The sequence below is a fragment of the Enhydra lutris genome, unplaced genomic scaffold, assembly GCF_002288905.1.
Source record: "Enhydra lutris kenyoni isolate GAN:26980312 unplaced genomic scaffold, ASM228890v2 scaffoldscaffold26, whole genome shotgun sequence".
Lineage (NCBI taxonomy): Eukaryota > Metazoa > Chordata > Mammalia > Carnivora > Mustelidae > Enhydra > Enhydra lutris.
This window is the reverse complement of record NW_019154110.1, coordinates 10,804,073-10,829,339: the sequence shown is the minus strand read 5'-3', so window position 1 is coordinate 10,829,339 and position 25,267 is coordinate 10,804,073. Positions and strand designations below refer to the sequence as shown.

The window sequence follows — 25,267 nt, the reverse complement described above, 5'->3', positions numbered from 1 at the left end:
CTGGATTTATGAAGAGAGATGTTTTAGCAGAAATCCCCCAGAGTGTCCCATCAGCCCTAAATCCCAGGCCCGCTCACCCCCCCAAGACCCCATGACACACAGCATGCCAACACGGCCTCCTCTTGCCTATGCATTAGCCATCCATTGTGGTAACCTGACATCTCTCACACATAAAACCGTAAGAGAGAAATAAAATATCTGTCTCTTGGCGAAAATAAAGCTTTGCCTCCCTCCTGATGTATAGGATATAAAATAAAGCCGCGGCTTCAATAGTGGCTTTTCCTTATGCCGGAGTTGCCTTTGCACACACGGAGACAATGAAGACCGATGGTTTGGGACGAGGCCCAGCCTCCTGGGGCCGCCTTCACCCTTTTTTATTAGCACGTCTCCCCCCCCCCCACCCCGCCCCATCTCTCCCCACCTTTTTCTTTCTTCTTCACTTTCTTTCCTTTCTAGTTTGGATTTGCCTTTTATGTGTCCTTCTCTTTCTTTACTCTGGAACTTTATTCCTCTTGTTCACGTTCTCTCTACGGCCTGACAGAGACAGGGAGAGAAGAGCCAAGTTTCTCACCTTCTCAGACATGCCCACCATGTCTCCCCGTCTTCCCCCTTCCCAGACCCCTAGTTCTCTCAGGACTGCCAGCTCCTATGACGGATTTTGCTGTTACTGCTTGGGGATTTGCTTTGGTCAAATGTACAAATGTTCCCAAGGGACAATTAAGAATGTGTTTAGTGGGGGAGGGAAGTGGGTTTTCTTTTTTTTTCCTGGGGAGCTGCCCTTCCCTGATCCTTCTTCTCCCTAGGCTAAGTGGTTTATGGATCTCAGCAATTATTTATTTAGCCTCTGAGGAGGGCAACAGAGCAGAGCTGCCACCTCAAAGGGGTGACAGTTGACATTCAACTCCCAAACCCAAGCCTTGAAGCTGTATCAGCAAACCAACTGTGGGCCTTGGGCCCTTTCTGGCCAGCTCAGCTACCAGGGAGTTGATCCAAGACCAACACCCTGTTCCCTGCCTCTTTCTCCAGTCCTGAGAACTGAGGGTGCTGTGGGAGAAAGTAAGAGGGTCCCCTCCCCATGACAGCACACAGAACTGTCCCCCTCAGGGTCACTGAGACAGGGTCATCTGTCTGCCCTCCCACACACTTGATATTGCATGCTCTCTACTTTTTTTTTTCCTCCTCTGTCCCTGGAGGCCTCAATCTTGCCAGGTGCACTGCTCTTTTCTGTGCTTCTGTATCTCTCCACCTGTGCATGAGTGGGTTTGTTTCTAGAAGCTTCTTCCCATCCTTGCCGTGGCCTTCCCTTCCGAAGCTTTCCCTCCTACCTACCCAAGGCTGCTTCCCAGCCCATTCAAAACTTTGCCTGCTCTATTAGGGGCTGCAGGACACATCCCAGGCCCCGGGAAGACTAAGTCATGACTGAGAGGAAGGGGTGCAGGGGCTGGGCTCCTGGGGAAACAGCAGGGAAGGGGGAACTTTGCTGTTCCCCGAAGGTGGGACACATCCAACAGAGGGGCAGTGGGTGGCTTCTAGTCTCTGAGGTTGATGAAAGACTTCCATGTGTACGTGGACAGTTCCTGGTCATCTGTAAGATGAGGAGATCTTAATGAATGCAAACATGGAGAGGCTGGTGAGGCAGCCATAACTATTGAATCCGGCCCCCCCAAAAGGGGAGGGGGGCTTAGAGCTGCCAGGTCCAGAAAAAATCGAAATCTCAGTCCCAAACATGGTTAGTTTTGGGGGTCTCTCCCCCGCATCTTTGCTATCTCTCCAGATATCTGCAGTGACCACTACCATTAGGTAAGGGGAGAGAGTCAATTAGTGAGAGGATTAATTACTCTGAGGCATGAGCCCCGTTTGTCTTCCTTACCGGGTGTGAGTGTGTGTTCAGGCGGAGGAACACGGGCACGCACCCAAATACACATTGTTGTCACGCCGTCTTAGACGTTTTATTTATTTGTTGGATTCCTGCCCAGAGCCGCTCACACGCTTTTCCACGGGCGCTGAGTTGCCCACCAAACACGCCGTCTCCTTTTCTCCCGCCTACAAACGCGACTGTGACACACACGCGCACCTTCCAGTCCCGCCAGATGTCCCCCCAGCGCCTGCAGGGTGCCCCGCTGTGCGTGTCTTCCCTGCCGGCTCTTACACTGCTGGGTGTCTTTCTGGGTCTCTTCTGTTTCTCCTCCTCTACTCCTCCACGAATTTCCCCCAATGAGTCTTCCCTCCTTTCAGCCCGCTTACTTTTCCGCATTCCTTTTTTCCCCACTGGTTTTCTGTCCTTATTCCCTTTCCCTGTCCCTCTCCCCTCACTTCCCTCTCTCTCTGTCTCTCCTGCCTCTTCCACTCACCCTCTCCTTTCTGCATCTACCCACACCGCTCTCTGCTCAGCGGCTCAGCGGTGCTGCCTTGCATCTGAGACCACCACGCTTGACCTTCCCCCCTTTCCAAGCTCAGGGTCCACCCCCGCCCCCAGTCCCCGTGGGAAGCCAGCCTTGTTTACCCAGACGCTGCGCACACCGTGAAGCCCCAGCCGGATGCTGCCCTTTCCCGGCCTCGAAGTCTCCCACCCCCTCCCATCCCCAACTTGGAAACTACTGCTGGAGCAAAGTACACAGCGGTGCAAGGTGACAAGCCCCCACCCCAAATTTCTCACCTTCCACAGTGCACTGGCCCAGGGATCTCAGGTCACCCCCCCTAACTTGGGTTTCTTTCCTGGGGGGAAAAAGGGGGTAAGACTGATCCCCCCACCCAGTGTGATTCAGGGGAGACAGTGATATTAACCGTAAAGTGGTGCACACAAGTAGGTCATTTCCAGGAGTGAGTGATGGAGTGAGATTACGGCAACCTGAATCAGGAGCAAAAGCAAGAGGGAAAGGAGAGAGGAAGATGCAGGATCAGATCCAAGGGCCCAGGACCAAAGTTTACTGCGTCGCATCTGCTGCGTCTGTCTACGGAGTCTGTGGGGAGTTTGTGTGGCCTATCGGACCCCTCCAGAAGATCCGCTCGCTCCCTCCTCCGTCTCCCAGCACCCACGAGGCTGGCTGCCCCCGGTGCCTGAAGCCCCGCGTTGTTAACCTCCTAGAGTCCGCTCTGCCGAAAGCGCCTTCTTCCACGGCCTCACCGTGCTTTTCTCGGGGTGGCGGGCTGCATAGGAGCCCGCTGGGCAAGGAGAGGAGCCGCCAGGGGCGGTTGCCGCTCTCGCATCTACAGCAGCTGAAGGTGCCGGGCCAGCTCTGGTCCTTGGGCCACGCGAGCCACTGGGCAACGTGAGGGAGAAAGCGATCTGGGGAGGGAACCACGGAGGTCACGGGAGGAAATAGGATGCAGGAGAGGGCGCCATCAATCCCCCCAACAGCAGGGCATCTGGGGAGGGCTAGCAGAACCCCTCCGCCCCCAGTTCGCCAGCAGGGTGCTGCTTCTCAGGACCCTCAGGGCGATTCTTAGAAAGGAAATTTCGTATTGTATAAGCCATTTCCTGGCCCCTCTGGGGCCTTTTCCAAGAGCGCCTGGGGATGAGGCGGAGAGGATTCCGTGGCCACTGAGCACAGACTCTACTGCGAAATTGACCCTCACAACATCCCGCCTAGAGCTTACTCGCCCTAGGGGAAGTGTGTGTGGTTGTGGGTCTGTGCTGCTTGGAGCTCCTTCCATAGGAAAGCTCGGTGTACCTCAGGACTGGCAGTAAAGTGTGGCGGTGAGGATGAGAAGGGAAGGTTGGTGCTCTTCGCCCAGCAGCCATTGGTTTAAAGGCAGAGCTGAGAGCTGAAGGCGCTGAAGAGGAGGCTAATTTGGAAAGCTGTGTCAGTTTTCTCTCCATGACTGTGCAACCAAATACATTTTAAAATAAAAGCTCAATGGAAACGGAAAAAAAAAAACATTAATAGAATGTGCCGTCGCAGTGGAGGCGTTAAATCTGGATTTTAAACCTACAATCGAGCCAAGAGGCGCGCCTAGAGCTGCGCTCCAGGACTCCCTGGTAGACGCTGGGGTTGGTCCCCGCTGACGGGTTTACTGAACCATCTGGACACAGGGACAAGCAGAGCCTGATGCCCCAGAGCCTGCGTCCCGTTCTCGTCCTCAATTCCCCTACCGCGTGGGTCTGCCCGCAGGGAGGGGACCTCTTTCCACCATGTCGAGGTCCCAAGATCACAGCACCCCCAAACGGGTGGAGCAGCCCCCTCCTGTCCACTGGAAAGAAGGCAGCGGGCCTTGGGTTCAGGAAGGGCCGGCAGCCGGGTCCAGCTGTCGCCCGGTAGGTCCCCGACAACTGCCCTCCACCCCCGCGGCCCCTCTGCTTTGCATGAGAAGGAGCCCAGCTGGGACGGGGGCGGGGGTTGAGCCACTCGGGACTCCGACGGCTTTAGATTCCAGAAAGGGGCGGTTGGGTCGAGGGCGCTAGCGGCGAGAACCAGGACAGCTTGGGGCGGAGGGGGGCGCATGGGGACCACTTGACTGGACCAGCCCCTCCGCGCCGGTCTCACCCAGGGCAGGGGGCTCGGGAGGCACCTCGGGTTCCGGAAGGTGGAGTTGGGGTCCCCCGAGCCAAGCAGCTCCTAGCGCCTCCGCGGGAGCTGGAGTACTGGCTAGGGATCGGCTCGTTCCTCAGAGCTTCCGGTCAGCAGGAGGAGCACAAAAACCTAGTCCGATCTCGCGAAGCCGGCTGCTGGGTTGGAGAACCATCCTCCCCATCTTACTCCTGACCTGAGCTGAGCCCTCAGAGAGGCCCACGGAGGGGGCTGATTCGAGAGAGAGAGAGAGAGAGAGAGAGATAACTAGCCTCAACACTCCGCCCGCCCCGCAGCGGGGACCCCCAGCCCAGGTGTTTTTGGAGAGGGTGCGGAGAAAATGTTAGAGGCCCCGCACCCAGAGGTCAGGATGGGCGGAGCGCCAAAGAAGCGCACGCGGGACCTCGGCTTTGGCTTCCAAAGAAAAGGTGATGCGGGAGGCAAGGTGGAAGCTGCTGGCGGCCTCGGGGTTGCAGGGTGGTTCGGGCAGAAGCCTGAAGGCAGGAAGGGGGCGTTGGCAGAGCCCTAAAACTCCACTTCCGCCAAGCGTAAACCAAATTTTCTGTATCCGCTTCCCGGTTCGTCCGAAGAGGGTATTCCGTTTGCAGAGAGCTGGATCGCCCGCCGGCTCAGGTTCATCGCAATTACGTTTCAGCGCGCGTTTTCCCCAACTTAGTCGCGGGCCCTTGTGTGGGATGTCTGAGTCCCGCACCATGAGTGGGATAGGAAGGCCAATTCCAAAATACCAGCTAGACCTGGCTAGCCACCCAACCTTATTTCTTCCACACTAAGGTTGAATTCGCCTTCTTAGCACACACTCCCTCCCCCGCAACAAAAAAAAAAAAAAAAAAAAAAAAATGAGCAAAACAAGACTGCCCGCCCTGCCACCTTCAGACCTCAAGAGAAATCCCGATTTAGCACAGAAATGGTGCTAACAAAACGGAATTTGGTATTTGAATGGCTTTAATCCAGGAAACCAGAGTAACTCTTGGAGACGAGGGTTCTCAGGACCCGGACCTGAACTCCGCGTTTGGAATAATCTGCCTCCAGGCAGTGGTCCCGACGTTATATTCGGGATTAGGGAGGTAAGAGCTCCCTGAGGAGAGAACTACAAGGGGGTATGGTCTGCGGTTTGTCTCCGGAAGGTGTTGATAGCCGGGAACCTGGAACAGGGGAGGAGGAGAAGCCGAGCCCACTCAGCCCGTGCGCTGCACACTCGAATCCATTGCAGCCTTTCTGTGGGGCCCCAGACGTCCCTGCTCCCCACGGCCACTACCACCACCCGCCAGCCGCCACTGATGCCCTGCGGTTTCCCGCCTAGTCATTTGTTTTTGTATGTAAAAGGTGTCTCCGGATCACAGTTTTCTCACAACTTCTCGCCTGGGTTGCAACTCCTCACCCGTGGCGCTTCCCCACCCACTCCTTTCCCCCTCCCGGGTGCCGCGCCTCCGGTCTCCCCCGCCCCCACCAGGAAAGCGCCGGAATCAACTTTCCAAGACCGCGCTGCGGGAACAGACACCCAGGTCTCCCGGAGACCGAGACCCTGTGGACTTTGGATGGACTGGGGGAGGAGGAACGGAGGAACCAGAGGAGGAAGATCCTGTGGCCCTCCCTCCCCCACTCCCGCTAAAACGCGCGCTGTGCTCGGGACAAACTTCTAGGCCAAGAAAGCACGAAGAAGGGAAAGCAAAAACAAAAACCAATACCCGCTGAGTTGCAAAGTCAAACAGTTCACCAGGGCTCCCGGACCCAGCTGCACCCCAACCTTCAACAAGGCTCCACCTTGGATTAATCCCACCTTCCAACAGTACTCTGCCCTCCGCCTGCGCCTTACTGCCGCGCGCTCTCAGTCCTTCCCATCGAAACCGAGGCCTTACCGGAGCAGGAGGGGCTCGGGCACCTCGCTGCCCGCCGCCCGCACCGCGCCGGGCGGCGGATGCGGCCGCCACTGATCCTCTAAACGCGGTCTCCCGGCACTCTCCCCGGCCGGGGGATGCAGAATGGTTTACAGAGGGACCGCGAGCCGCTGATTGGTCGCAGGCTGCGGTGACGTCGACGGGCGCTGCATTAAGGCGAGGGGGCTTCCAGAGCTCAGCCAACAGCCAGGAGCAGTGACCGAGCCGCTGGAGCTGGGGAGAGACGCGCCAGGGCGGCGGACTGGGCCAGGAGACCAGGGACAGAGGGACGCTTGTCCGGGGACAGCCAGCAACGAACTGCGGCCTGGGCGGCGACAGCAGCGGCCCTTGCTGAGCTGTTCCAGCCGCACAGAACTGTAGCTGCTGCACCAGGACGTTTTTTCAAAGCTCTCCAAGCTACTCCCCCTCCCCCCGACTCCTCCCGCTGCAAAAGAAAAAAAAAAAAAAAAAAAAGGAAGGAAAGAGGCTAGAAAGGAAACCCAGATTTGCCACCACAGCGACAAAAGGGGGAAAAGGAAAAGAAAGTCCAGCGACTGTGGGGTTGGACGCAGGCCCCCGGAGCGCGGGCCGAGCGATGCGGGGCTGTGCGCCCAGGCGGCCGAGAGTTGTGACTGGAGCCACGATGCACGGCCAGGCGCGGTGAGGAGCCAGACCGTTTCACCTCCCCGAAGGAGTCCGGGAACAGGGAGGGCCGTCCTGAAAACACGGAGGCCGCCAGGCAGGCCACGGGCCGAGGTGACGGGGCTGGGGCGGTGGGGAGCGAGCAAGCGCACCTGGCTGTGTCCGCCTGGAGTTGTCCCTCTGCGTTCACGATTGACACAAACACTTCTCCAAACGGGGGACATTTAAGCAGCAACAACAATCAACAACAAGATCTTCCTCCTGCCTTCCCCTCCCTCCCTCCCTCCCTCCTCCCTTGGCCTACCCCCTCCCCCTTCCCCAGGCCCACGGCGGGCGCCCTGCGCGTCGGGACCCGCTGCGCGATGCCGGCAGTGTAGGATCCAGAGCTTCTCCACTGGTTTTGTTCTTTTCTTTTAAAAAAAGAAAGAAAGAAAAAGAAAGAAAGAAAGAAAGAAAAAGGAGGGGAAATCCCGGTCGGTGGCAGGCAGCCTGGCACACACACACCCGCCCTCACACCCCGACAAAAGCAGATGCACTTTGACTTCTGACAGCTCTACCTCAAGCCCAAGAGAACTCCACGGCGCTTTCCCTGCAACCCGAGCTCGCCGCGTCCTCCTCTTCCTTCTCCGACTCCGTTTTATTTATTTCGGTTCCCATCGCCAATCTCGGTGACCTTCACTCCTCCGTGGGCTCTGGGCAGAAGAGTTGCGTTCTCGCCTGCCCGCCCGAGACTCTTCGCCCCAGGAGCTGCGGCGGCGCTGCTGTGTCCCGGGGCCCTGGGACTCCCAGGCTGCACAGTCCACCGAGGTGCCCTCTGCTCCCCATCAGCCTCATTTTCACCCCCTTTTGATTTCCTGGTGCGGGTTTTGGCTTGCACCCCCAGTGTGTCTCCTCTTTTTGGAGGGGCTGGGGAGCTCTTGCTGAGGTCTTCGGGAGTCATCCCCTAGGCTCTACCTGCTCTTCTCTCTCCCGGCCTTACCCGACCAAACCAAAGACCATGGTGCACTGTGCCGGCTGCAAAAGGCCCATCCTGGACCGTTTCCTCTTGAACGTGCTGGACAGGGCCTGGCACGTCAAGTGCGTCCAGTGCTGTGAATGTAAATGCAACCTGACCGAGAAGTGCTTCTCCCGGGAAGGCAAGCTCTACTGCAAGAACGACTTTTTCCGGTGAGTACTTCCGTGGCGCGCCTCTGCTGCTCCCACCCCGTGGGCCCTTCCCGGCCAGCTTGGGATCAGAGGTCAGCGTGGCCGAAGCAACTGTGGTAGGAGCAGCCTTGGAGAGGGCAGCCAAGTCCCATGGGCACCCGCCTCTTCGCCAGCTGGCGCGCAGGGCGCAGGGGATGCGGCCCAGCTTGCGTCTGGGAAATTGTGGGTCCCGGCTTAGCTGCACGTGCCTGGGGAGAAAGGGTGTGAGTCCGCTTGATCCCAGAAGCCCAGAAGCCCCTCCAAGCTTAGAAGGAAGCAGCACAGCCCCAGGACGTTGTAACCCCAGCTCTGTCTTTACCGGGCTAGATCCATGCCACTGCCTTTTCCTCTCCAAAAGGTCTTGGCGGGAACCGCGGAGGCTTTTGCGTTGGAGTGTTTTGAGTCCCTCGCTTTGCTGGCGAAAGGGAAAAACTCTGCCCTAACGCCTATGGTGCACATTCCAGGGTGTTCTTGAAACCCCTACTGGCCTCCAAGCGCCGGCCTGGGCACAGTGAACCACGCCTGTGAAATGCCCCAGGACTCCAGCCTCCGGGAAGACCTTTTCCCACCGCTTCCCCGCTGCTGGGTTGGCGGGAGTATCTGCCTCCGCCCCACGCGAACCTCGGCTTTGTGGCGCAGGCTCCGCTAGGAGCTCTCCCAGGCACTGCCCGCCATCCCCTTGCCCCACCTCCTTGCCGAAACCGGGAAAAACCCAGGCCTGGCTCATCTGAGCCGGGAGACTTCTCCAGACGCCCTTCCTTCGTTTAGCATTTTAATGTATTCTCTTGAACGCGCTATCTTGCCACGAAATCCACACAAACACGAAAGTCAACCGAGAAGAAACGGGAGCAAATGCGAATTTTAATTCCTCTGTACTGGTTTGAAACCTCCCAGTTTACTCGGTTGACTTGCTCTCTGCTCTCCTCTGAGTTTTTGGTGACCGATCAAACTGGGAGTGGGAGTGAGGGTGCGAAACCATCCGGGTCGCTGTGCTCAGAGGCCCAGGACGCGCTGCCCCAGGAAGCGTGTCTCTGCGGGGAACCACGGAGAAAAGCGCTGTGAGGCTAGTATCGCCGGGAGGAAGCGCGGGCTGAGCGTCTGAACCTCGGCGGGCCGCGCCTGTTGTCCCCAATACTGGCTGAAGCCGAACCCGAGAACAGCGAACGGTGCCAGCTGCCAGCGGGCCCCAGAGGCCTGGCTCCCGTAAAGCGCAGCCCGGCATCTAGAGCCCCGCGGTGGCCAACCTGCCCGGCTTTGGGCTTGAACGTGGCGGCGGCCCAGCTGCAGCCGGAGGCGCGCTCCGCAGCTGTTTCTTTACCCGCGGCGGGACTGGACCTTGCCAACCCTCAGCCTATGCGCGGGTCCTTTTGCGGTGAAAGGTGACGCTAGGAGAGAAAAGCGGCGCTCGGGACGCGTCTACATGGAGCTCTGATTAGATTTTGACTCTTCTCCGAATCAAACAGGAAAATAAGTGCCTCCCTCCCCCTTCCAGTCGCCGCCTTACCGTCTTCCCAAGGCGCTCTTTTCCTCTGGGACAACCCTGGGCATGAGGCTGGGGGTGGGGGCAGCTCAGGCCCTTCGCTCTCTCATTCTAACCATGTGTATCTCCGGCTGACTTTTCACTGGTGCCCCGCACCCTGTCCTGCCTTCTTGACGGTTCCATCCGCTGTCTCTCTTCGTTTTCCCCCTTCCACCTCTTCTTCCTCCACTTTCTTTTTCTCTCCTTCTCTGTTGTCTTTTTCCTGGCCTCTGTTCTCCCCTTGCCCCTCACCAACTGGTCCTCTCCCATCCCACAGATGTTTCGGTACCAAATGTGCTGGCTGCGCGCAGGGCATCTCCCCTAGCGACCTGGTGCGGAGAGCACGGAGCAAAGTGTTTCACCTAAACTGCTTCACTTGCATGATGTGTAACAAGCAACTCTCCACTGGCGAGGAGCTCTACATCATCGACGAGAACAAATTTGTCTGCAAAGAGGATTACCTAAGCAACAGTAGTGTCACCAAAGAGAACAGCCTCCACTCGGGTGAGGCCCCAATTCCCAGCTCGTTAGGGGCGGGCGGGTCCTGGGGGAAGAAGGCCCCGTGAAGCCGCTGCTCACCTGTCCCTTCCCTCTCCTCAGCCACCACGGGCAGTGACCCCAGTTTGTCTCCAGACTCCCAAGACCCATCACAGGATGATGCCAAGGACTCGGAGAGTGCCAATGTATCGGACAAGGAAGGGGGCAGCAATGAGAATGACGACCAGAACCTGGGCGCCAAACGACGGGGGCCGCGCACAACCATCAAGGCGAAGCAACTGGAAACTCTGAAGGCGGCCTTTGCTGCTACTCCCAAGCCCACGCGCCACATCCGGGAGCAGCTGGCTCAGGAGACTGGTCTCAATATGCGTGTCATCCAGGTCAGGGCGTGGGCATGCCACTCAGTCCCACCCCGCATCCAGACCGACATGGCTCCTCTAGGCAGGCACCCAGGCCTAGCTGGGGAAACCCAGCCTCAAGGAGGGGAGTGAGTCCTGGGAGGCTGGAGCGGGGAGGACTGGAGAGGCCCCGACACATCCCTACCCTGGTGTCCTGTGCTGTGCTGCCCCATTGCAGAGGGCATCTGGAAATCCCTAGGCTCCCTCCATTTCCCAGTTTGTAGCTGGTGATGGTCTTGGCAGAGGGGGAGGGATGGGGAGCTCAGCCCGAAGCTGGAGGAGGGGACATCATTGGACGCCACTAGGGAGTTGGGACCCTTTCTTCTGCAACACTCACCTTGTTTGGAAGGAGCCCAGAGGTCTCTGAGCATGCCAGAATTAATCAGTTCCACTGACTTCTCCACAACATAGATCTCCCTCTGTGTCCCCCACCTACTTTGTGGGTCTCTTACTTCAGTTAGACAAGCCCCAGAGCAGAGAGACGGACATCTTCTCCAGAGAGAGACGGGGCAGGCATCCTGGTTTGAAAGGGAAGAGGCCTGGGCTGGAGTCAGCTCAGGCTCTGGCAGTCTAGAGTGGAATACGGAGGCGAGGTAGACATCTGGGCATCTGTGCCACTGTGTTGTGAGGACTTCGGGCTGCATGCGATTTGGGCCCCAGTATCCGGCCCCCAGTGAGGTGTGTGGTTCACCTGCGGAGGCTCTGCAAGGATGTGCTGGGTGTGCCTGGAGGCTGAGTGTGCCAGGGAACACATTTGCAGGCTGCCTTCCAGGGGAGGCCTTGTAGCCTCCGGGAGGCTGTGCCAACCTGCAGTGAATGGAGGGTTGCACGTCTGTGTCCTTGTCAGTGAGAGGCTGTGGACGAGTATATTTTGCACTGGGAGATTTGCATGGCTGTGAAAAGGAGATTGTGGGTTTTGGTGCCACTGTCATTGGTAGACTGAGTGTCAACAGGAGACTGTTTAGTTCTCTGTCACCATCATGCGGGGGAGGGAACTGCCAGGGACCGTGAATGGGAAGCTGTGTGTGTCCAACACTATTTGGGGACGTTGTCTATGTGTGTAGAGCCCCCAGGAGCTGAAACTGTGACAGTGTGACTGTTGGAAACAACTCCAACTGCCTCAAGTCGGGCAGGGAGGCTTGCCCATGTCCCCAGTCGGGAATCCCGTATATCATTGGCTCTGGGGCCGTCTTGCGCGGCCCACTCAGAGACATAACCCCCCCCCCCACACACACACACACAAACACAACACAACACAACACACAACACGCACACACTTGGGAGACATGAGTCTTGCTAGCGGTTGGAGGGGTTCAGGACGATCAGCCGCGCACCCGAAGTTGGGGGAAGGGGAGGGTCTCCGGGGGCCTCACCTCGCCGCGTGTGTGCTTCAGGTCTGGTTCCAGAACAGACGTTCCAAGGAACGGAGGATGAAGCAGCTGAGCGCGCTGGGCGCCCGGCGCCACGCCTTCTTCCGCAGCCCGCGCCGGATGCGGCCGCTGGTGGACCGCCTGGAGCCAGGCGAGCTCATCCCCAACGGGCCCTTCTCCTTCTACGGAGGTGAGTGTGCTGCCGAATGGCAGGGCGCGGCCAGCCGGGGTTGGCTTCGTTGGAAGCGGGTGGCAGCGCGGGAGGCGCTCCCGGTTTTCTTTAGAGAAGTGCCGAGCGGGGGAGAGATGGAGAAGGCTGGGGAGTAAATCAAGGGTCGGTAGTCGGCACCGAGTGCTGAATTCCTGACCGTGAAGGACGCGGGTGGGCTGGTAGGGAGCAGCTCCAATGTTTGCACCAGGCCTCCTCCCGGGTGCCAGCCCCGCAGGGGAGCCCCCCAACAGCGAGTTCCCCCTATTGCCTTTATCGTCCTTCCTCCCCCGCCCTGACATCCTCTTCCCCGCCGCTCCGCAGATTACCAGAGCGAGTACTACGGGCCCGGGGGCAACTACGACTTCTTCCCGCAAGGCCCCCCGTCCTCGCAGGCTCAGACACCAGTGGACCTGCCCTTCGTGCCATCGTCCGGGCCCTCCGGGACACCCCTGGGCGGCCTGGAGCACCCGCTGCCCGGACACCACCCGTCGAGCGAGGCGCAACGGTTCACTGACATCCTGGCGCATCCCCCAGGGGACTCGCCCAGTCCAGAGCCCAGCCTGCCGGGGCCTCTACACTCAATGTCGGCTGAGGTCTTCGGGCCCAGCCCGCCCTTCTCATCGCTGTCGGTCAACGGCGGGGCGAGCTATGGGAACCACCTGTCTCACCCCCCCGAAATGAACGAGGCTGCCGTGTGGTAGCGGGATCTCGCACAGTCCGCGGAGTTCGTGGTTGTACAGAAATGAACCTTTATTTAAGAAAAATAGAAAAAAGAAGAAAAAAAAACATAAAAAGCAAGTCACCCCCCCCTCCCCCCACACACACACTTCCCTCAGCCTCGGGGACCATTTTCCGTCTGGGGAGTCCGGATGGGAAAGGGGGACAAGAAACAGGATCCAAATCAGCCTGGAGGCAGAACTGGGATCCATGCGCTGGATGGCGAGGTGCAGAACTGGGGCTCCCGAAGGGAAATGCAGACCTCTCCCCATCTTCCACCTGGAACCCGGATGTGGGGACAGACGCCCCAAGTGTGCACGCCCGGCTGGAGGGCGGCACAGGAACACCCAAGGCGGCCGCGGGGTCGCACAGCCTGTGGTGACGCCGGGAGCCGCAGGGAGGGAGACAGAGAGGCACAGCCGACTGAGGGAGGTGGAGCAGCCCGGGGCACTCCCGGGCCAGCCCGGAGGGTTCTGGCTCCGGGAAATGTCTCACTAGTGTTGTCTCAGTGTTCAGGAACAGCGACAACAAACTCTTATAGCTTCAGAAACGCCGACCTGCTGTGCATCAGGTGGGACTATATATATATATTTTTTGTCTATCTGGGTTTTTGGTTTTTTGTTTTTGCCAAAACAACAAAATTCTAAATGTAAAGCCCTCAGTATCAACTCTTCTACCTTCACAAAGCTCTACACACACACAGATACACACAGACACCCTGGATAGGATGGTCTCCAGCCAGACCTCTCAGTAAAATGACTTGAACATCAACTGTACAAGAAAGTATTCTACCTTCACACATACAAAAAAAAAAAAAAGTTAAAAAAAAAGACTATTGAACTAAAAACAGTCAACTGTTTACGTATAATGTTAAATTCAGGAGTTCAGTGTTTTATTAATATATCCTGTTTTGAAACCTCTTGTTCAAAAACAAAATGTTTTGAGCAATCAACCAAAATTGTTCATTTTCTTTTCCTGTAGATGTTCTGACAGATTTGCAGGGCTCGCAGCTCACTGTGCTAGTATGTAAAAAGGTGTTGTTTACACAAGGCAAAGAGAAAACATGATATTCAGACACTTGCCAAATAGAATAATTATAGCACAAATACTGTAAAGGTGCCTAGCACCACAACCTGAGAAAGTGTTAAAAAAAAAGTGTTACAAGGTTTAAAAAAACATCTTTGCTAATTTTTAGTCCTGTTGAACATTCATGGAATTGTTAATATGACTTATATAGACCCACACAGGTTTTATTTTTGTGTCTTTAAAATAAAAGTCCAAAATATTTAAATTTTATGGTCAAATATGCAGTCAACAGCTGCTACTTTTTTCTTTATATATTAAATTTCTCATATGTCTTTTATTGTTCTGATAAACCTAAGCTTGTGTGACCTCCAGTGCATATTAGACCATTCACTGTATGAAAGAAAACATGTTGAATAAATTTGTGAGTTTTTAATAAAAATAGAAAATCTGATGTTTAGATAATTGGTGTGTTATTTGATGTTTAACTAGTAGAGGGGAGGCTGGTGGGGAGCTGAATGGCCCCTCAGAAGCCAGGAGGAAGAGAGGCAGGCCTGGGATATCTTTTTACCTTGGCTGTGGCTGAATCCCCTTGCTAATGCCAGCCTTGCTTTTCTCCATGGCTTCCCCTACTGTTATTAACTACGGATTTGCATTCTGTGGCTTTAACTGATATAGTTGAAGAGATATTTGCTGATAAGTTAATATAGAATTTGAAATAGAAATCAAATCCAGGGCTAAAAATGAGTGTTCCCAGTATGATTAGGCATGAGATCCCATGCACTCTCTCTATCCCCCATTCCGCACATGTGAAGGTGGGACTTGTGAAAGTCAGTTACCTGTAAATATATATAGTTAGAGGTGGTCCTTTTCAGTTTCAATTCACTTCCCATAGATAATCCTGCTCTTTAATTTGACGGTTTAAAAGATAATGTAAAATAGATGCACAGTACAGCTAGAAATTAAATACTTTAATCCCTTTCAGAGAACTGACGGTGACAGTGATGGAGTTGTTTTACAGTGTTTGTTACATTTGAAGTTTCCTAAAGGGAAAACTATTTTGCCTGGCACAAGATACATACTACCTTTCTCTGAAAGATGAGCAAAAAATAACCAATATAGAAATCAAATTTCATCTGGGAGCTGCCAATAGGTTCTGAAAAGTACTTCAATCCCTCCCAAGCCTTCATTAAACATGGAAGGAATTTAAATATTTATCTACTATGGAATACGTGTGTGTTTAATATAAGATGCTATTAGAGTACCAGAATTTCTAAATTTCAGCCTGGATTATTTATTTCGTTTTAAAAATTGAAGGTTTTACATTAAATGGTATGTGATTTCCATTGTCGTTTTCATATTTTGTTAAGACACAACCAAGTGTATCTTTCCTGCAGGGAAGGCTCTAAAATGAGCAATATTTCACCGCATCCATATGATGGTTTGTCTAATGGGGAGGACTATCAGGAAGGAACCTGACAGTGTTCTTTCAGAAATCCAAATTTATGAAATACGGAGAGAATTTTGAAATTCCTAGCTTCTGCATGCAGCACAATTCTTGACCTGCTTTTATGCAATCCCTGGATCAGCTGTTTTTGCCCTTTTAGCATGTATATACATTAAGTCACAGCCAACTTATTCATTATAGCCACCCCCTTTAAAGACATTCATTTAACTGAACGTATGCGCACGGGAAGCTGCATTTTCCTATCAGGGCTGCTGAATTATTTAGCAGCTTTATTGTGGAATCCGGTACTTGTTAAGAAGCGTTTTGAGTTGGGCACTCAGTGTGGACTCCTTTCCTCTCTCTGACTCCGTGACAGCATAACAGTCTTTCCCTCTTGGGTCTGTAGAGTGAACCCAAAGAAATACCTGAACAGGTGGCAAAGCTTAGCAGTCAGATTGGGAGCCGCCTGAGAGGAGGAGGTCTAGAAATATCAGGGACTATTCTCCTTCCTAACAGAGCAGCGCTGCCCACCTCCAGCCCTAAGGTGCAGAGAAGTGCGGCACCATGGGCAGGCGGGCCGGCTGTCTGGGAGCTCCCAGGAGAAGCTCAAGGGCCACAGGGAGCACAAACTGTCCCCTCCCTCCGAGAAGGGCAGTCTCCTCTCCAGCTGGGCTTGGCAGTTAGCTTTCTCCCTGCGGCCATCTTAAAGCTGCCACCTCCTGCCTCTGCCATCTGCCCTCAGGGTTCCAGCCTGCCCTGGGCTAGGGAGTTGAAGCTCACCCACCCAATTTCCCCAGGCTGGAGGAGACTGGGGGCTGCTTTAGGTCTAGACAAGGTCAGAGAGAACCAGCATGGAGAGCCAAGACAGGCATTGGCAGTGACCTGGGACATGGGGATTGAGGCATCTGAGAAGAGAGTCAGGCAAGAACCTGGGTTCCCTAAACTCCTGAAACACCAGGTCATAGGACAAGTTGATTGGGACAGTGGTGGGGGTGAGGGGTAATCTAATGTCACCCCTGCCCATCAGCTATTCCTACACCCTCTGACCAGCTCTGGAGAGGACTGTTTTTTTGGAGAATACTCCCATTTATTCCCATCCCTCTGGTCATCAAATCTGCTTAAGTTTCTTGTAGGAGGTACAGTCTTTGAAATATCTTCTCTTGTAGTCCACCCTCCATCTCCAGACCCTTTCCCAACAGGAAACCCCTCCTTCAACACACTAGAATGCAAGCAGGGAGGGCCTCATAGAGCATTTAGGAGGGTGCTTCCCTGCCTGTGCCTCAACTTCTCTCAGCTGCATATTAAGTCTTAGAATTCTTTTCTCTTGCCTCCCCCCCCAACCCTCAGTATGGGGTAAGAAAGCAGGAGGAGCATTTTGGGGGCCCTGGAATGTGTGTGACTGGAGTAGAGTAGCCTTGATTCCTTCCTCCAAAGGCTTCCCAAGTCTGTGGGGACCAAGATAGAGAAGGGAGAGTAGGTAAGCAGAATTTGGGCATTTTCTGCCCAGAATCATCCACCGGTGTCCTGTTTACGTGTTGGTTTAGAAGTGGTCTCTGAACTATCTTGCCTCCCTTTCCATTTTCTTCCTTTTCTTTACCCTGAAGGCAAGGATTCTAAGTACCATTGTTCAAAATAGGAAGGGAAGAGGATTGGGAGAGGTAGTTTCCTAAATGCGGATAGAAACATTTTGTCCTTTGAAGCCCAAGGCGATGGCTCCTGTTGCAGCCTGAGGGGCCTGCTTTGCTCTGGGGGCTCCAGACTGCAGGCACCAGACTGCAATTACAGGGGATGTGTTAACAAAAACAAACAAACAAAGCTGTTTTCTAGCCTGAATTCTCTTGCTGCTGGCAAAAAAGCAGTTTTCTTTTGCCTTAGTCCCCTGTTTAGGGTGCTTCCGTCCTAGCACCCCTCTCTCCCTTTCATGTTTGAGGGGGTCTCCCCTATGATGGGTTCTCCTTCCCCTCTGCAACCACCTAGGAAGGGGACATGAAACAAGCCTCACTAAAGTGATGGCCTTTCATTGCTCTTGACCCTGAGGGCATATTAAAACTGTGAAAGTCAGGGACCCTCACTTCTCTTAAGTTCTGCAGGAAACCCTGGTAAGCTGAGGGTTCCTAGGCTGTTCAGATGTGGGATCCAACTGGCCTGGAACCCTTAACACTATTTTCCGGACTCTTTTGATGCTACTACAGGTGACCTCAAACAGATATTGGAAGGATAGACCACTTTGAACTCACCCTTATCATCCCCTTATTGCTGTTTGTGTTTACAAGTTTGTCTGCCCCCTCTGGGCTGATCACTTTCAGGAGAGAATTTAACTTACTCATCTTTGTATCTCATCTAGCAGTGCCTGCCACACAGCGGGCAGTTAGGGAATGCTTCATGAAGGAAAGAGAATATAAAGGGATTGCATCTTTCCGTGTGGCTGGGTGTAATTAAACTGATCCTATTAAGTCTTTATATTCTGAGTCTCCCTATGCCCCTCTAACGGTAGACGTTGAGGTTTTCTGCATTTGTGTACCAGTTTCAAGTGTCTGAGTATGCCTTCACCTTTGAAGAGATATCAGTAATGAGTGTATGAAGTAATCTCCTCCTTTTCCTGAAGACAAGGCTACTTGGAGAAACCACAGAATTGATCTTTATTTATTAACAGTTGGAGCGACTTCTAATTATTCCTATTAATAACGACACCAACAGTCTGCCGCACAGTTACACATGCACATCCCTGACGTAGGATTCTTAAATCCTGATCACCACGGGGTCACAGGTATGTGCCCGGCCCCCAACTCCTTCAACTCCTTAAATGCCAAACCTGTTTTGGTCCCAGTCTCTGTGTGCCCCAAAGCGCACCTGAGGCTGGAGAAGCTTATCGTTTACTCCCTTCTCTTTTTCAAATCAGCCACCATAGGCCACGGCCACCCCACACTTTATTTCTAATCGAATCTCAGACAATCTTGAAGCATATTTTATGCAAGGGGACAAGGGCCGCGCGCACTGCAACGTCTGTTCAGCGCCAAAGGAGGCCACGTGCCCTCGCGCGCTCCCGGACCTCCCCATACACCCCCTCCACGCACGCGCACGCGCGCCGGGACCGCGATAGTCCCTACGGCCTTCCGCGCGCTTCCGCCTTCTTCCTAGCAACGCCCGTAGTGACACGCAGGCCCCGCCCCCTCCGGCGCGCGCCTCCCGGAAGTGACCGGCCCCGAGCGAGAGCGGGGTTCTGCGCGGTCCCTGGCTGTTCTGGGCGCTAGTCTCCCGGCAACAGGGCCCCGCGGGGAGAAAGCGTCCAGGCCGGGGCCGCACACTGACGAGCGCGGCGCGGAGCGAGACCTGGTGACGATGGCGGGGCCGCTGGCGCTACAGCTGGAACAGTTGTTGAACCCGCGCCCGCGCGAGGCGGATCCTGAGGCGGACCCAGAGGAGGGTGAGGCCTGACTGGGAAAAGGCCACGTGCGGAGCTGTGGGTCCGGCCCAGGGCAGACCCGGGCGGCGGGAGCGGGGCCGGCAGCTAGGCCTCGCCGCTTGGCCTACTCGGCTCGCTCTGGCGCAGAGGAAAACAGCCTCCCGGGAGGGTTGCCCCGGGCCCGGGAGGAGGGCTTCCGCTTCTTTCTGAACCGCTCGCTAGACTTGGTGCTGGGGAGGACGGAGCATCCCGGCGACTCAGGCTTCAAGGGCTGTTGGAGGCTTTAGGGTCTGGTAGATGGCTGTAAGTTATCTTTCAGCGTGCCCTTACTGGTATTGAGTTAGACAGGAGAAGGGCGTCTCAGCTGTTTTTTAAGTCGGTCTTCCCCTAAGAACTTAACTTGGAGATTGAAGGAAGAAGTGGGATTCCGTGGTGCTGTTTAAGCCTCCTTAGGCCTCAAGACACTTGCTCAGGGGCTGACAAATGAGACTGCTGCTCTGTAAGCTGGTGTTCAAGGTCTAGTTGGGAGAATCCTGCTTTAGACCTGAATCAGAGAAGTGTGAGGAAGAAAGAATAAGGAAGGATAAATGTGAGTGCTGGACCGTGTCTTAGGAATATCAGTTGAAGAAGCTGAGCCGGGGGCTGGGCACATACCCGTGACCCCGTGGTGATCAGGATTTAATATATATATATAGATAGATAGATAGATATCTATACCCCAGGATAAGCAAACTCCCTTAGGGATGGGATGGAGTGAGGGGAGATGGCTGACTTATCATATTTGAGCGACTGTCACAAATGGAAGAGGAATTAGGTTCGTTTTTATGATCCAAGGCATAGAAATATTTCCTACTAGTTAGTGCAGAGGTCAGCTTTCTGTTCAGGAACAGCAGTAAGGTAGTGGTCTTATCTTGAGAGGTAATGAGTTTCCTGCTCCTGGAAGTTGGTTGGGATTTTGTAGAGTATGAGTTAAAAGGGTTGGATAGGGTTACCATTAAAGTTCCTTCTAACCTGGAGATTCTGATTACTTTCCCCCTCCTCTACAGCCACTGCTGCCAGAGTGATTGACAGGTTTGATGAAGGGGAAGATGGGGAAAGTGATTTCCTGGCGGTGGGTAGCATTAGAAAACTGGCATCAGCCTCCCTCTTGGACACAGACGAAAGGTATTCTGGCAGGGCTACTTCTAGAAAAGCTTGGAAGAAGGACCATTGGGAGGAGACTCTGCCAGATTCATCTGGTGAGTAGACATTTGCATAGTACTTCCTATTTCTTCCCTACTTTTTTAAGGTTAAAGTTGTGGTTTTTTATGGGTTTGGCTTTTTTTTTTTTTTCCTTTCGATGATCTCTGCAAGACTAGTCTGTGTGCCCCCACTTACTGTCCTAGGAGACACCATGATTTTCGCAGCACAAAGGACCTTAAGAGGTACCTAATTTCAGGTCATAAGCAATCCAAAGTTCAGAGCTATTAAGTTTCTGTAATCCTTATGTGTAGCCTAATGGTTCACCCTAAAATGGAGAGAAAGGCAATGCATATTGGATATTGGAGAGCGCTATGTGTTGAAAAAGAATTGCATCTGATGGACATGCTACTCATGGATTTTGACCCCTTTCCTTTGGTTTTTCAAGTCTTGCATTGGGTCGCTGTATAATAATAATTTGTGAAGCTCATTTTTTGCCATTGTAAAAATAGCATAATCCTTCCCTCTTCCCTGCAAGAGCCTTAGGAGGATGTGAGGACACGAGCTTATAGTTTTAAAACATTGTAAGTTTCTCAATGGGAATAAGGGAGGGGCTGGATATGGTGATTACTGAGTGCATGCCATCTTTTTTTTTTCCTTTAGAGAGGTGCCATGTTGATAATCTATAGATAAGTATAAAAGAAACCTTCATGGAGGTCTTGATACCCCTGATTTGGCCCTTGGTATAGTTCTGGGGGCTCCTGATAAGCTTATTTCACATTCTTTGTCTAGAGAGTGATAAAGGGCCCAATCGTGAGACAAATGTTATATTTATTGGCCTTTCACCATACGTCAGGCATTGTGGTAAGCTCTTTAAGTGCTTAAAGACTGGAACACAGTAAGTCTTCAAAGGATGTTGTTCCTGTCATCATTACGTGTATCATTTCATTTGGTACTCCAGTAGTTTATGAAGTTGGTAGCATTTATCCCCATTTTACAGGTAAGGAAATTAAGGGACAGATTGGTTATGTAACTTGCTCAAGATCGTACAGCTAGTAAGCAGAAGAAACAGGATTCAAATAAGGCAGTCTGACTCCAAGATCTATACTCTTAACTACTATTCTGTGAATATACCTTAATCTGAGAAATGGCACACATTTAAAGAACTTAAATGATTAATTTCTGCTTACTATTTTTGTACTTCGTTTTTGTTTGTTTTTTTATATTTTGACAGCCCTCTGTATGTCTTGAGTTTATATATAGTTCTTTAAAGCAGTACTGAGGACCTATCACATAAGCTGTTACTTATTTTTATTTATTTTTAAATGTTTTTAAAATTTTTTCAAAGATTTTATTTATTTATTTGATAGAGAGAGACAGGGAAAGAGGGAAGACAAGCAGGGGGTAGCTGAAGAGGGAGAAGCAAGCTCCCCAGTGAACAGGGAGCCTGATGTGGGGTTTGATCCCAGGAAGCTAGGATTATGACCTAAGCTAAAGGCGGACACTTAACGACTGAGTCACCTAGGCGCCCTTTTGCTTATGTTTAATCAAAATTATAATGTCTCCTTCACATGAAGCCAGTTCCTCACCCTTTCAGGAGAGTTAGATGGATCCTTTTCCATATACTGTGTACCAGTGACACTCTAATGATAATAATGATATGAATGTTGGCATGCATATCTACCACTCCCACCAGGCTGTGAACCCCTCCCCACAGGTATTATATTCTACATCTATTACATTCTGTCATTTCTTAGCTTTTTATCTATACCTGGCTCATAGTAGGTGCTTAATTTTAATTTTAAATTTAATTTTAAATCCCTTGCCCCACACTTAAAATTTCTCCCTTCTCTGGGTTATCAAAACTTTGTCAAGTCTTATCTGTGTTACAGTTTCGAAGGGACTGTTTTTCCCACTAGAGCCTTTCATTAGGGTGAGACCCATGTTTTGTTCATCTTTGTTCTCCCTTTAGCATTTTAGAGGTAGTAGATGTATAATAAATATTTGAGTTGAATTGAGTACAATAATAAACTTTATTTTTGATGGATGCTGTAGTCCTTTATTTGAAGTGAAAGATATGGCCTAGTGTTTGTCTCAAAGTGACATCCATCTTTTTTGCTTCTTCTTTTGTTTAGACCAGGAGATACCTGATGAGGAAGAGTCTGGAGATGGAGATTCAGAGGGGCTGGGTCTGGAGGGATCCGATGAGGATGCCATGAGTGCTGCTGAGGAAGAAGAGTGTGATGATGACAGGGACGGTAGTCTGGCCTGGAAGAAGAGCCAAAACCGCACTGGGAAAACACCGGGTTTTAGTGTCCAGAGCATCAGTGACTTTGAAAAGTTCACCCAGGGAATGGATGACCTTGGTAGCAGTGAGGAGGAGGAAGATGAAGAGGAGGAGGAGAGTGGCATGGAAGAAGGGGATGGGGAGGAAGACTCTGCGGGTGAGAGTGAGGAAGACAGAGCTGAAGACAGGAATAGTGAAGACGACGGTGTCGTGATGACGTTCTCTGGCGTCAGAGTTTCTGAGGAAGTGGAGAAAGGAAGAGCTGTGAAGAACCAGATAGGTTTGTACATGGTTTTGCTGTCGGCCTATTTTTCAGAGTGTCTGCATTTGATTTCTGTTTGTTTGTTTTGGCTGTTCCCTCAATCCTGTGTCCTTCCAATTAATTTGTGAAATGCCTCACCTACCTAGAGGCCTAAAGCCCCATTCTTTTGTGCTTAGCCAGTCATTTCTGCACTGAGCTGCTTAGCTGGTTCTGTCCTACTACTTTGGCAGCTGTGGGATATTGAAGAGAAAACAGTTTTCTTTTCTCATTGGACTTCAGCATTCCCTGTCTTGTATAGCAAATATTGGCTTCCAAGATAGTGAATTTATTTCTCCTAATGGCGAGTATTTTCATGGTAAGAAGCTGTGATAAAGCTGTGCTTTGTAGAGACTGGTGTGATTTCCTATCCCCCCAAGTCCCTAACCTAAGAAGATTTTGTAACAGGAATGAAATTCTTTTTTCCATTCTCAGCACTGTGGGACCAGCTCTTGGAAGGAAGGATCAAGCTACAAAAAGCTCTGTTGACCACCAATCAGCTTCCTCAACCAGATGTTTTCCCTATTTTCAAGGACAAAGGTGGCCCAGAATTTGCCAGCGCACTAAAAAATAGTAAGAATACTTATGCCACTTGGGGATACTTAGAACCACTGGGATACATTGATATACATTGTATTTGTAGCACCATAGAGTTGAAGAAGAGAAGATTTGATTTTAGTGATAATGTGGTACAGCATAGTTTTTAACCTTTAAAAAAAAAAAAAACCCAGCAATATAACTCTTATCAAATGAGGACAACTTTGATTGAAATTGGTTGGGTACTTGAGTCATGTCTCTTCCACTTTTCTTTCTTTTCTTTTTTTAAAAAATTTTATATATGTACTTATTTTTGAGAGAGAGAATGGGGCAGGGGGAGGAGCAAAGGGAGAGGGACAAGCAGACTTCCTGCTGTGCATGGAGTCCAATGCCAACCTGACTCCAGGAGGCTGAGATCATGACCTGAGCGGAAGTCAAGAGTCAGACGCTCAACTGACTGAGCCATCCAGGTGCTCCTGTTCCACTTTTCTCTTATCTGCCTTCACTTTCCTCCTCCCCTTTCCTTTGGCTTTCTGAGTTACTTCTTTAATGCTCAGAGAATTCTTATTTGCAAACCTGCTGGTATAGAACAAAAGAGAAAGAATAGAGAATGGTTGATCCCTGTTCATTTTGGTAGTATCATGCTTACAAGATGCTTTTGGGGGTTTCTAGAAAACATGCTAAGATGTTCTTATTTATATCTCTCTTTGGGTTGCAGAGAGGGAGGGAAGGTGATGACTGCAGAGGGAGGAATAAGTTTTGGGAGAGAATTGCTGAGCTATAAAGCCCAAGAATTGTAGAAGAGGGATTTAGAAATTGCTTGGTTTGCAGTCCCCTTATTTTACAGATGAGAAAACCAGGGCCCAGAGAGAATGAGTTACCCAAAGTTCTAGAGCTCACTCATGCACAGCAGACCAAGCTCCAGCTTTCCTGCCTTACTGTTGAGAAGTCTTTCTTCCGTACCACCTAGCCCTCTGTGGGCTGTGCGCTGTGTGTCCAAGGGCACCAAAGGATGGGGGCAGAGAGAGATTTGGGCTTAGTGCACTGTGGTTAGAATTGCTATTCCTTATTTGGTGAGACCTAAGTGTTTTCACTTGTTCTTTAAAAACTTTTTTTTTTTTTTTCAAAGATTTTATGTATTTGAGAGAGAGAGAGAGAGAGCGTGCACAAGTGGCGGGTGGGGGGGAGGGGGAGCCTAGGGGGCGGGCAGGGGAACAGCAGAGGTAGAGGCAGAAGCAAACTCCTTGCTGAGCAGAGAGCCTGATGCAGGGCTCAAGCTCAGGACTCTGGGATCATGACCTGAGCGGAAGGCAGACGCATAACCAAATGAGCCACCCACGCGCCCCAAAACTTGTTTTTATTGTATTGTGGAGTTAGAATTGGAAGGAACCTGAGGAGGACATCTGCCTCCAGGTAGAATCACCTCAAACTCCAAAGTGAATATGTAGGATTTCTTGGGTAGGGGATTCTGCAAACCTTTCTTGTGGGAAAATACTTGCTTTTTTTTCTTTTTTTTTAAACATGGACTCTCTGCCACACATGGGGCTTGGACTCACAGTCCAGAGATCAGGAGTCGCATGTCCTACTGACTCAGCCAGCCAGGTGCCCCAGAATACCTGCTTTAATTAGGAATTGCTTCCTAGGGTCCAGCCTGTAGATTTTATGTCCTGCTGTACTTGAAGTCAGGAGCCCTACAGATACTGTGAGGGTAGATCTTTTATATCCCCTCCATTAGCATTTCTTCCTTCTTCCCTTAAATAAATGATGTTTGGCAGTTTTCAAAATTTTTGAGATTTTTGGAGCGCTTAACTGCTATTTCCTTCCTTCTTTCCTCCCTCCCTTCCTTCCTTTTTTTCTTTTTTACTTTCTTTCTTTTTTAAGTAAATTCTTTGCCCAACTAGGGGCTCAAACTCACAACACCAAGATCAAGAGTTGATGCTCTACCGACTGACTGAGCCAGGCATCCCATTTGTCTGTTATTTTTAATGCCCTGGTACCCTAATTCTTGGTATGCTTTGGAGTGAGACCTAGACTGCTCTAGGTTAAATGTCTGAATTATTTCATGAGGAGACCTTTCCCATCTTGTTATTACTCTTCTTCTCTTCTTGCTTGATACTTTCCTTTCCTTTTTTTTTGATTCATCTTAAAAT

General features: G+C 51.9%; 2 protein-coding genes across 3 annotated transcripts in view; both read left to right on the top strand.

The window, feature by feature from the left end:
• Nucleotides 1–7,490: 7,490 nt before the first annotated feature.
• LOC111151784 (LIM homeobox 1) lies at nt 7,491–12,927 on the top strand. The gene is made up of 5 exons (XM_022509982.1): nt 7,491–8,212; nt 10,027–10,253; nt 10,350–10,627; nt 12,040–12,205; nt 12,548–12,927. The coding sequence occupies exons 1-5, from the start codon at nt 8,043–8,045 to the stop codon at nt 12,925–12,927; spliced, it is 1,221 nt and encodes a 406-aa protein (XP_022365690.1). The 5' UTR covers nt 7,491–8,042.
• Nucleotides 12,928–18,622: 5,695 nt separating this feature from the next.
• The window catches only part of LOC111151702 (apoptosis antagonizing transcription factor), a 102,903-nt gene continuing 96,258 nt past the window's right edge, over nt 18,623–25,267 (top strand). For both annotated transcript variants that reach the window (XM_022509854.1, XM_022509855.1), the window contains exons 1-4: nt 18,623–18,837; nt 19,863–20,054; nt 22,131–22,562; nt 23,016–23,153. In XM_022509854.1, the coding sequence (XP_022365562.1) occupies nt 18,753–18,837; nt 19,863–20,054; nt 22,131–22,562; nt 23,016–23,153 (847 nt within the window). In that variant the 5' untranslated portion in view covers nt 18,623–18,752. The remainder of the gene's footprint in view (nt 18,838–19,862; nt 20,055–22,130; nt 22,563–23,015; nt 23,154–25,267) is intronic.

What these genes read in the sequence shown, in the direction of transcription:
- LOC111151784 (XM_022509982.1), top strand. Translation starts at nt 8,043, where the DNA reads ATGGTGCACTGTGCCGGCTGCAAAAGGCCCATCCTGGACCGTTTCCTC. An exon ending in TGCAAGAACGACTTTTTCCG is followed by an intron (nt 8,213 to 10,026) that starts GTGAGTACTTCC and finishes CCCATCCCACAG; the next exon opens with ATGTTTCGGTACCAAATGTG. An exon ending in TCAATATGCGTGTCATCCAG is followed by an intron (nt 10,628 to 12,039) that starts GTCAGGGCGTGG and finishes TGTGTGCTTCAG; the next exon opens with GTCTGGTTCCAGAACAGACG.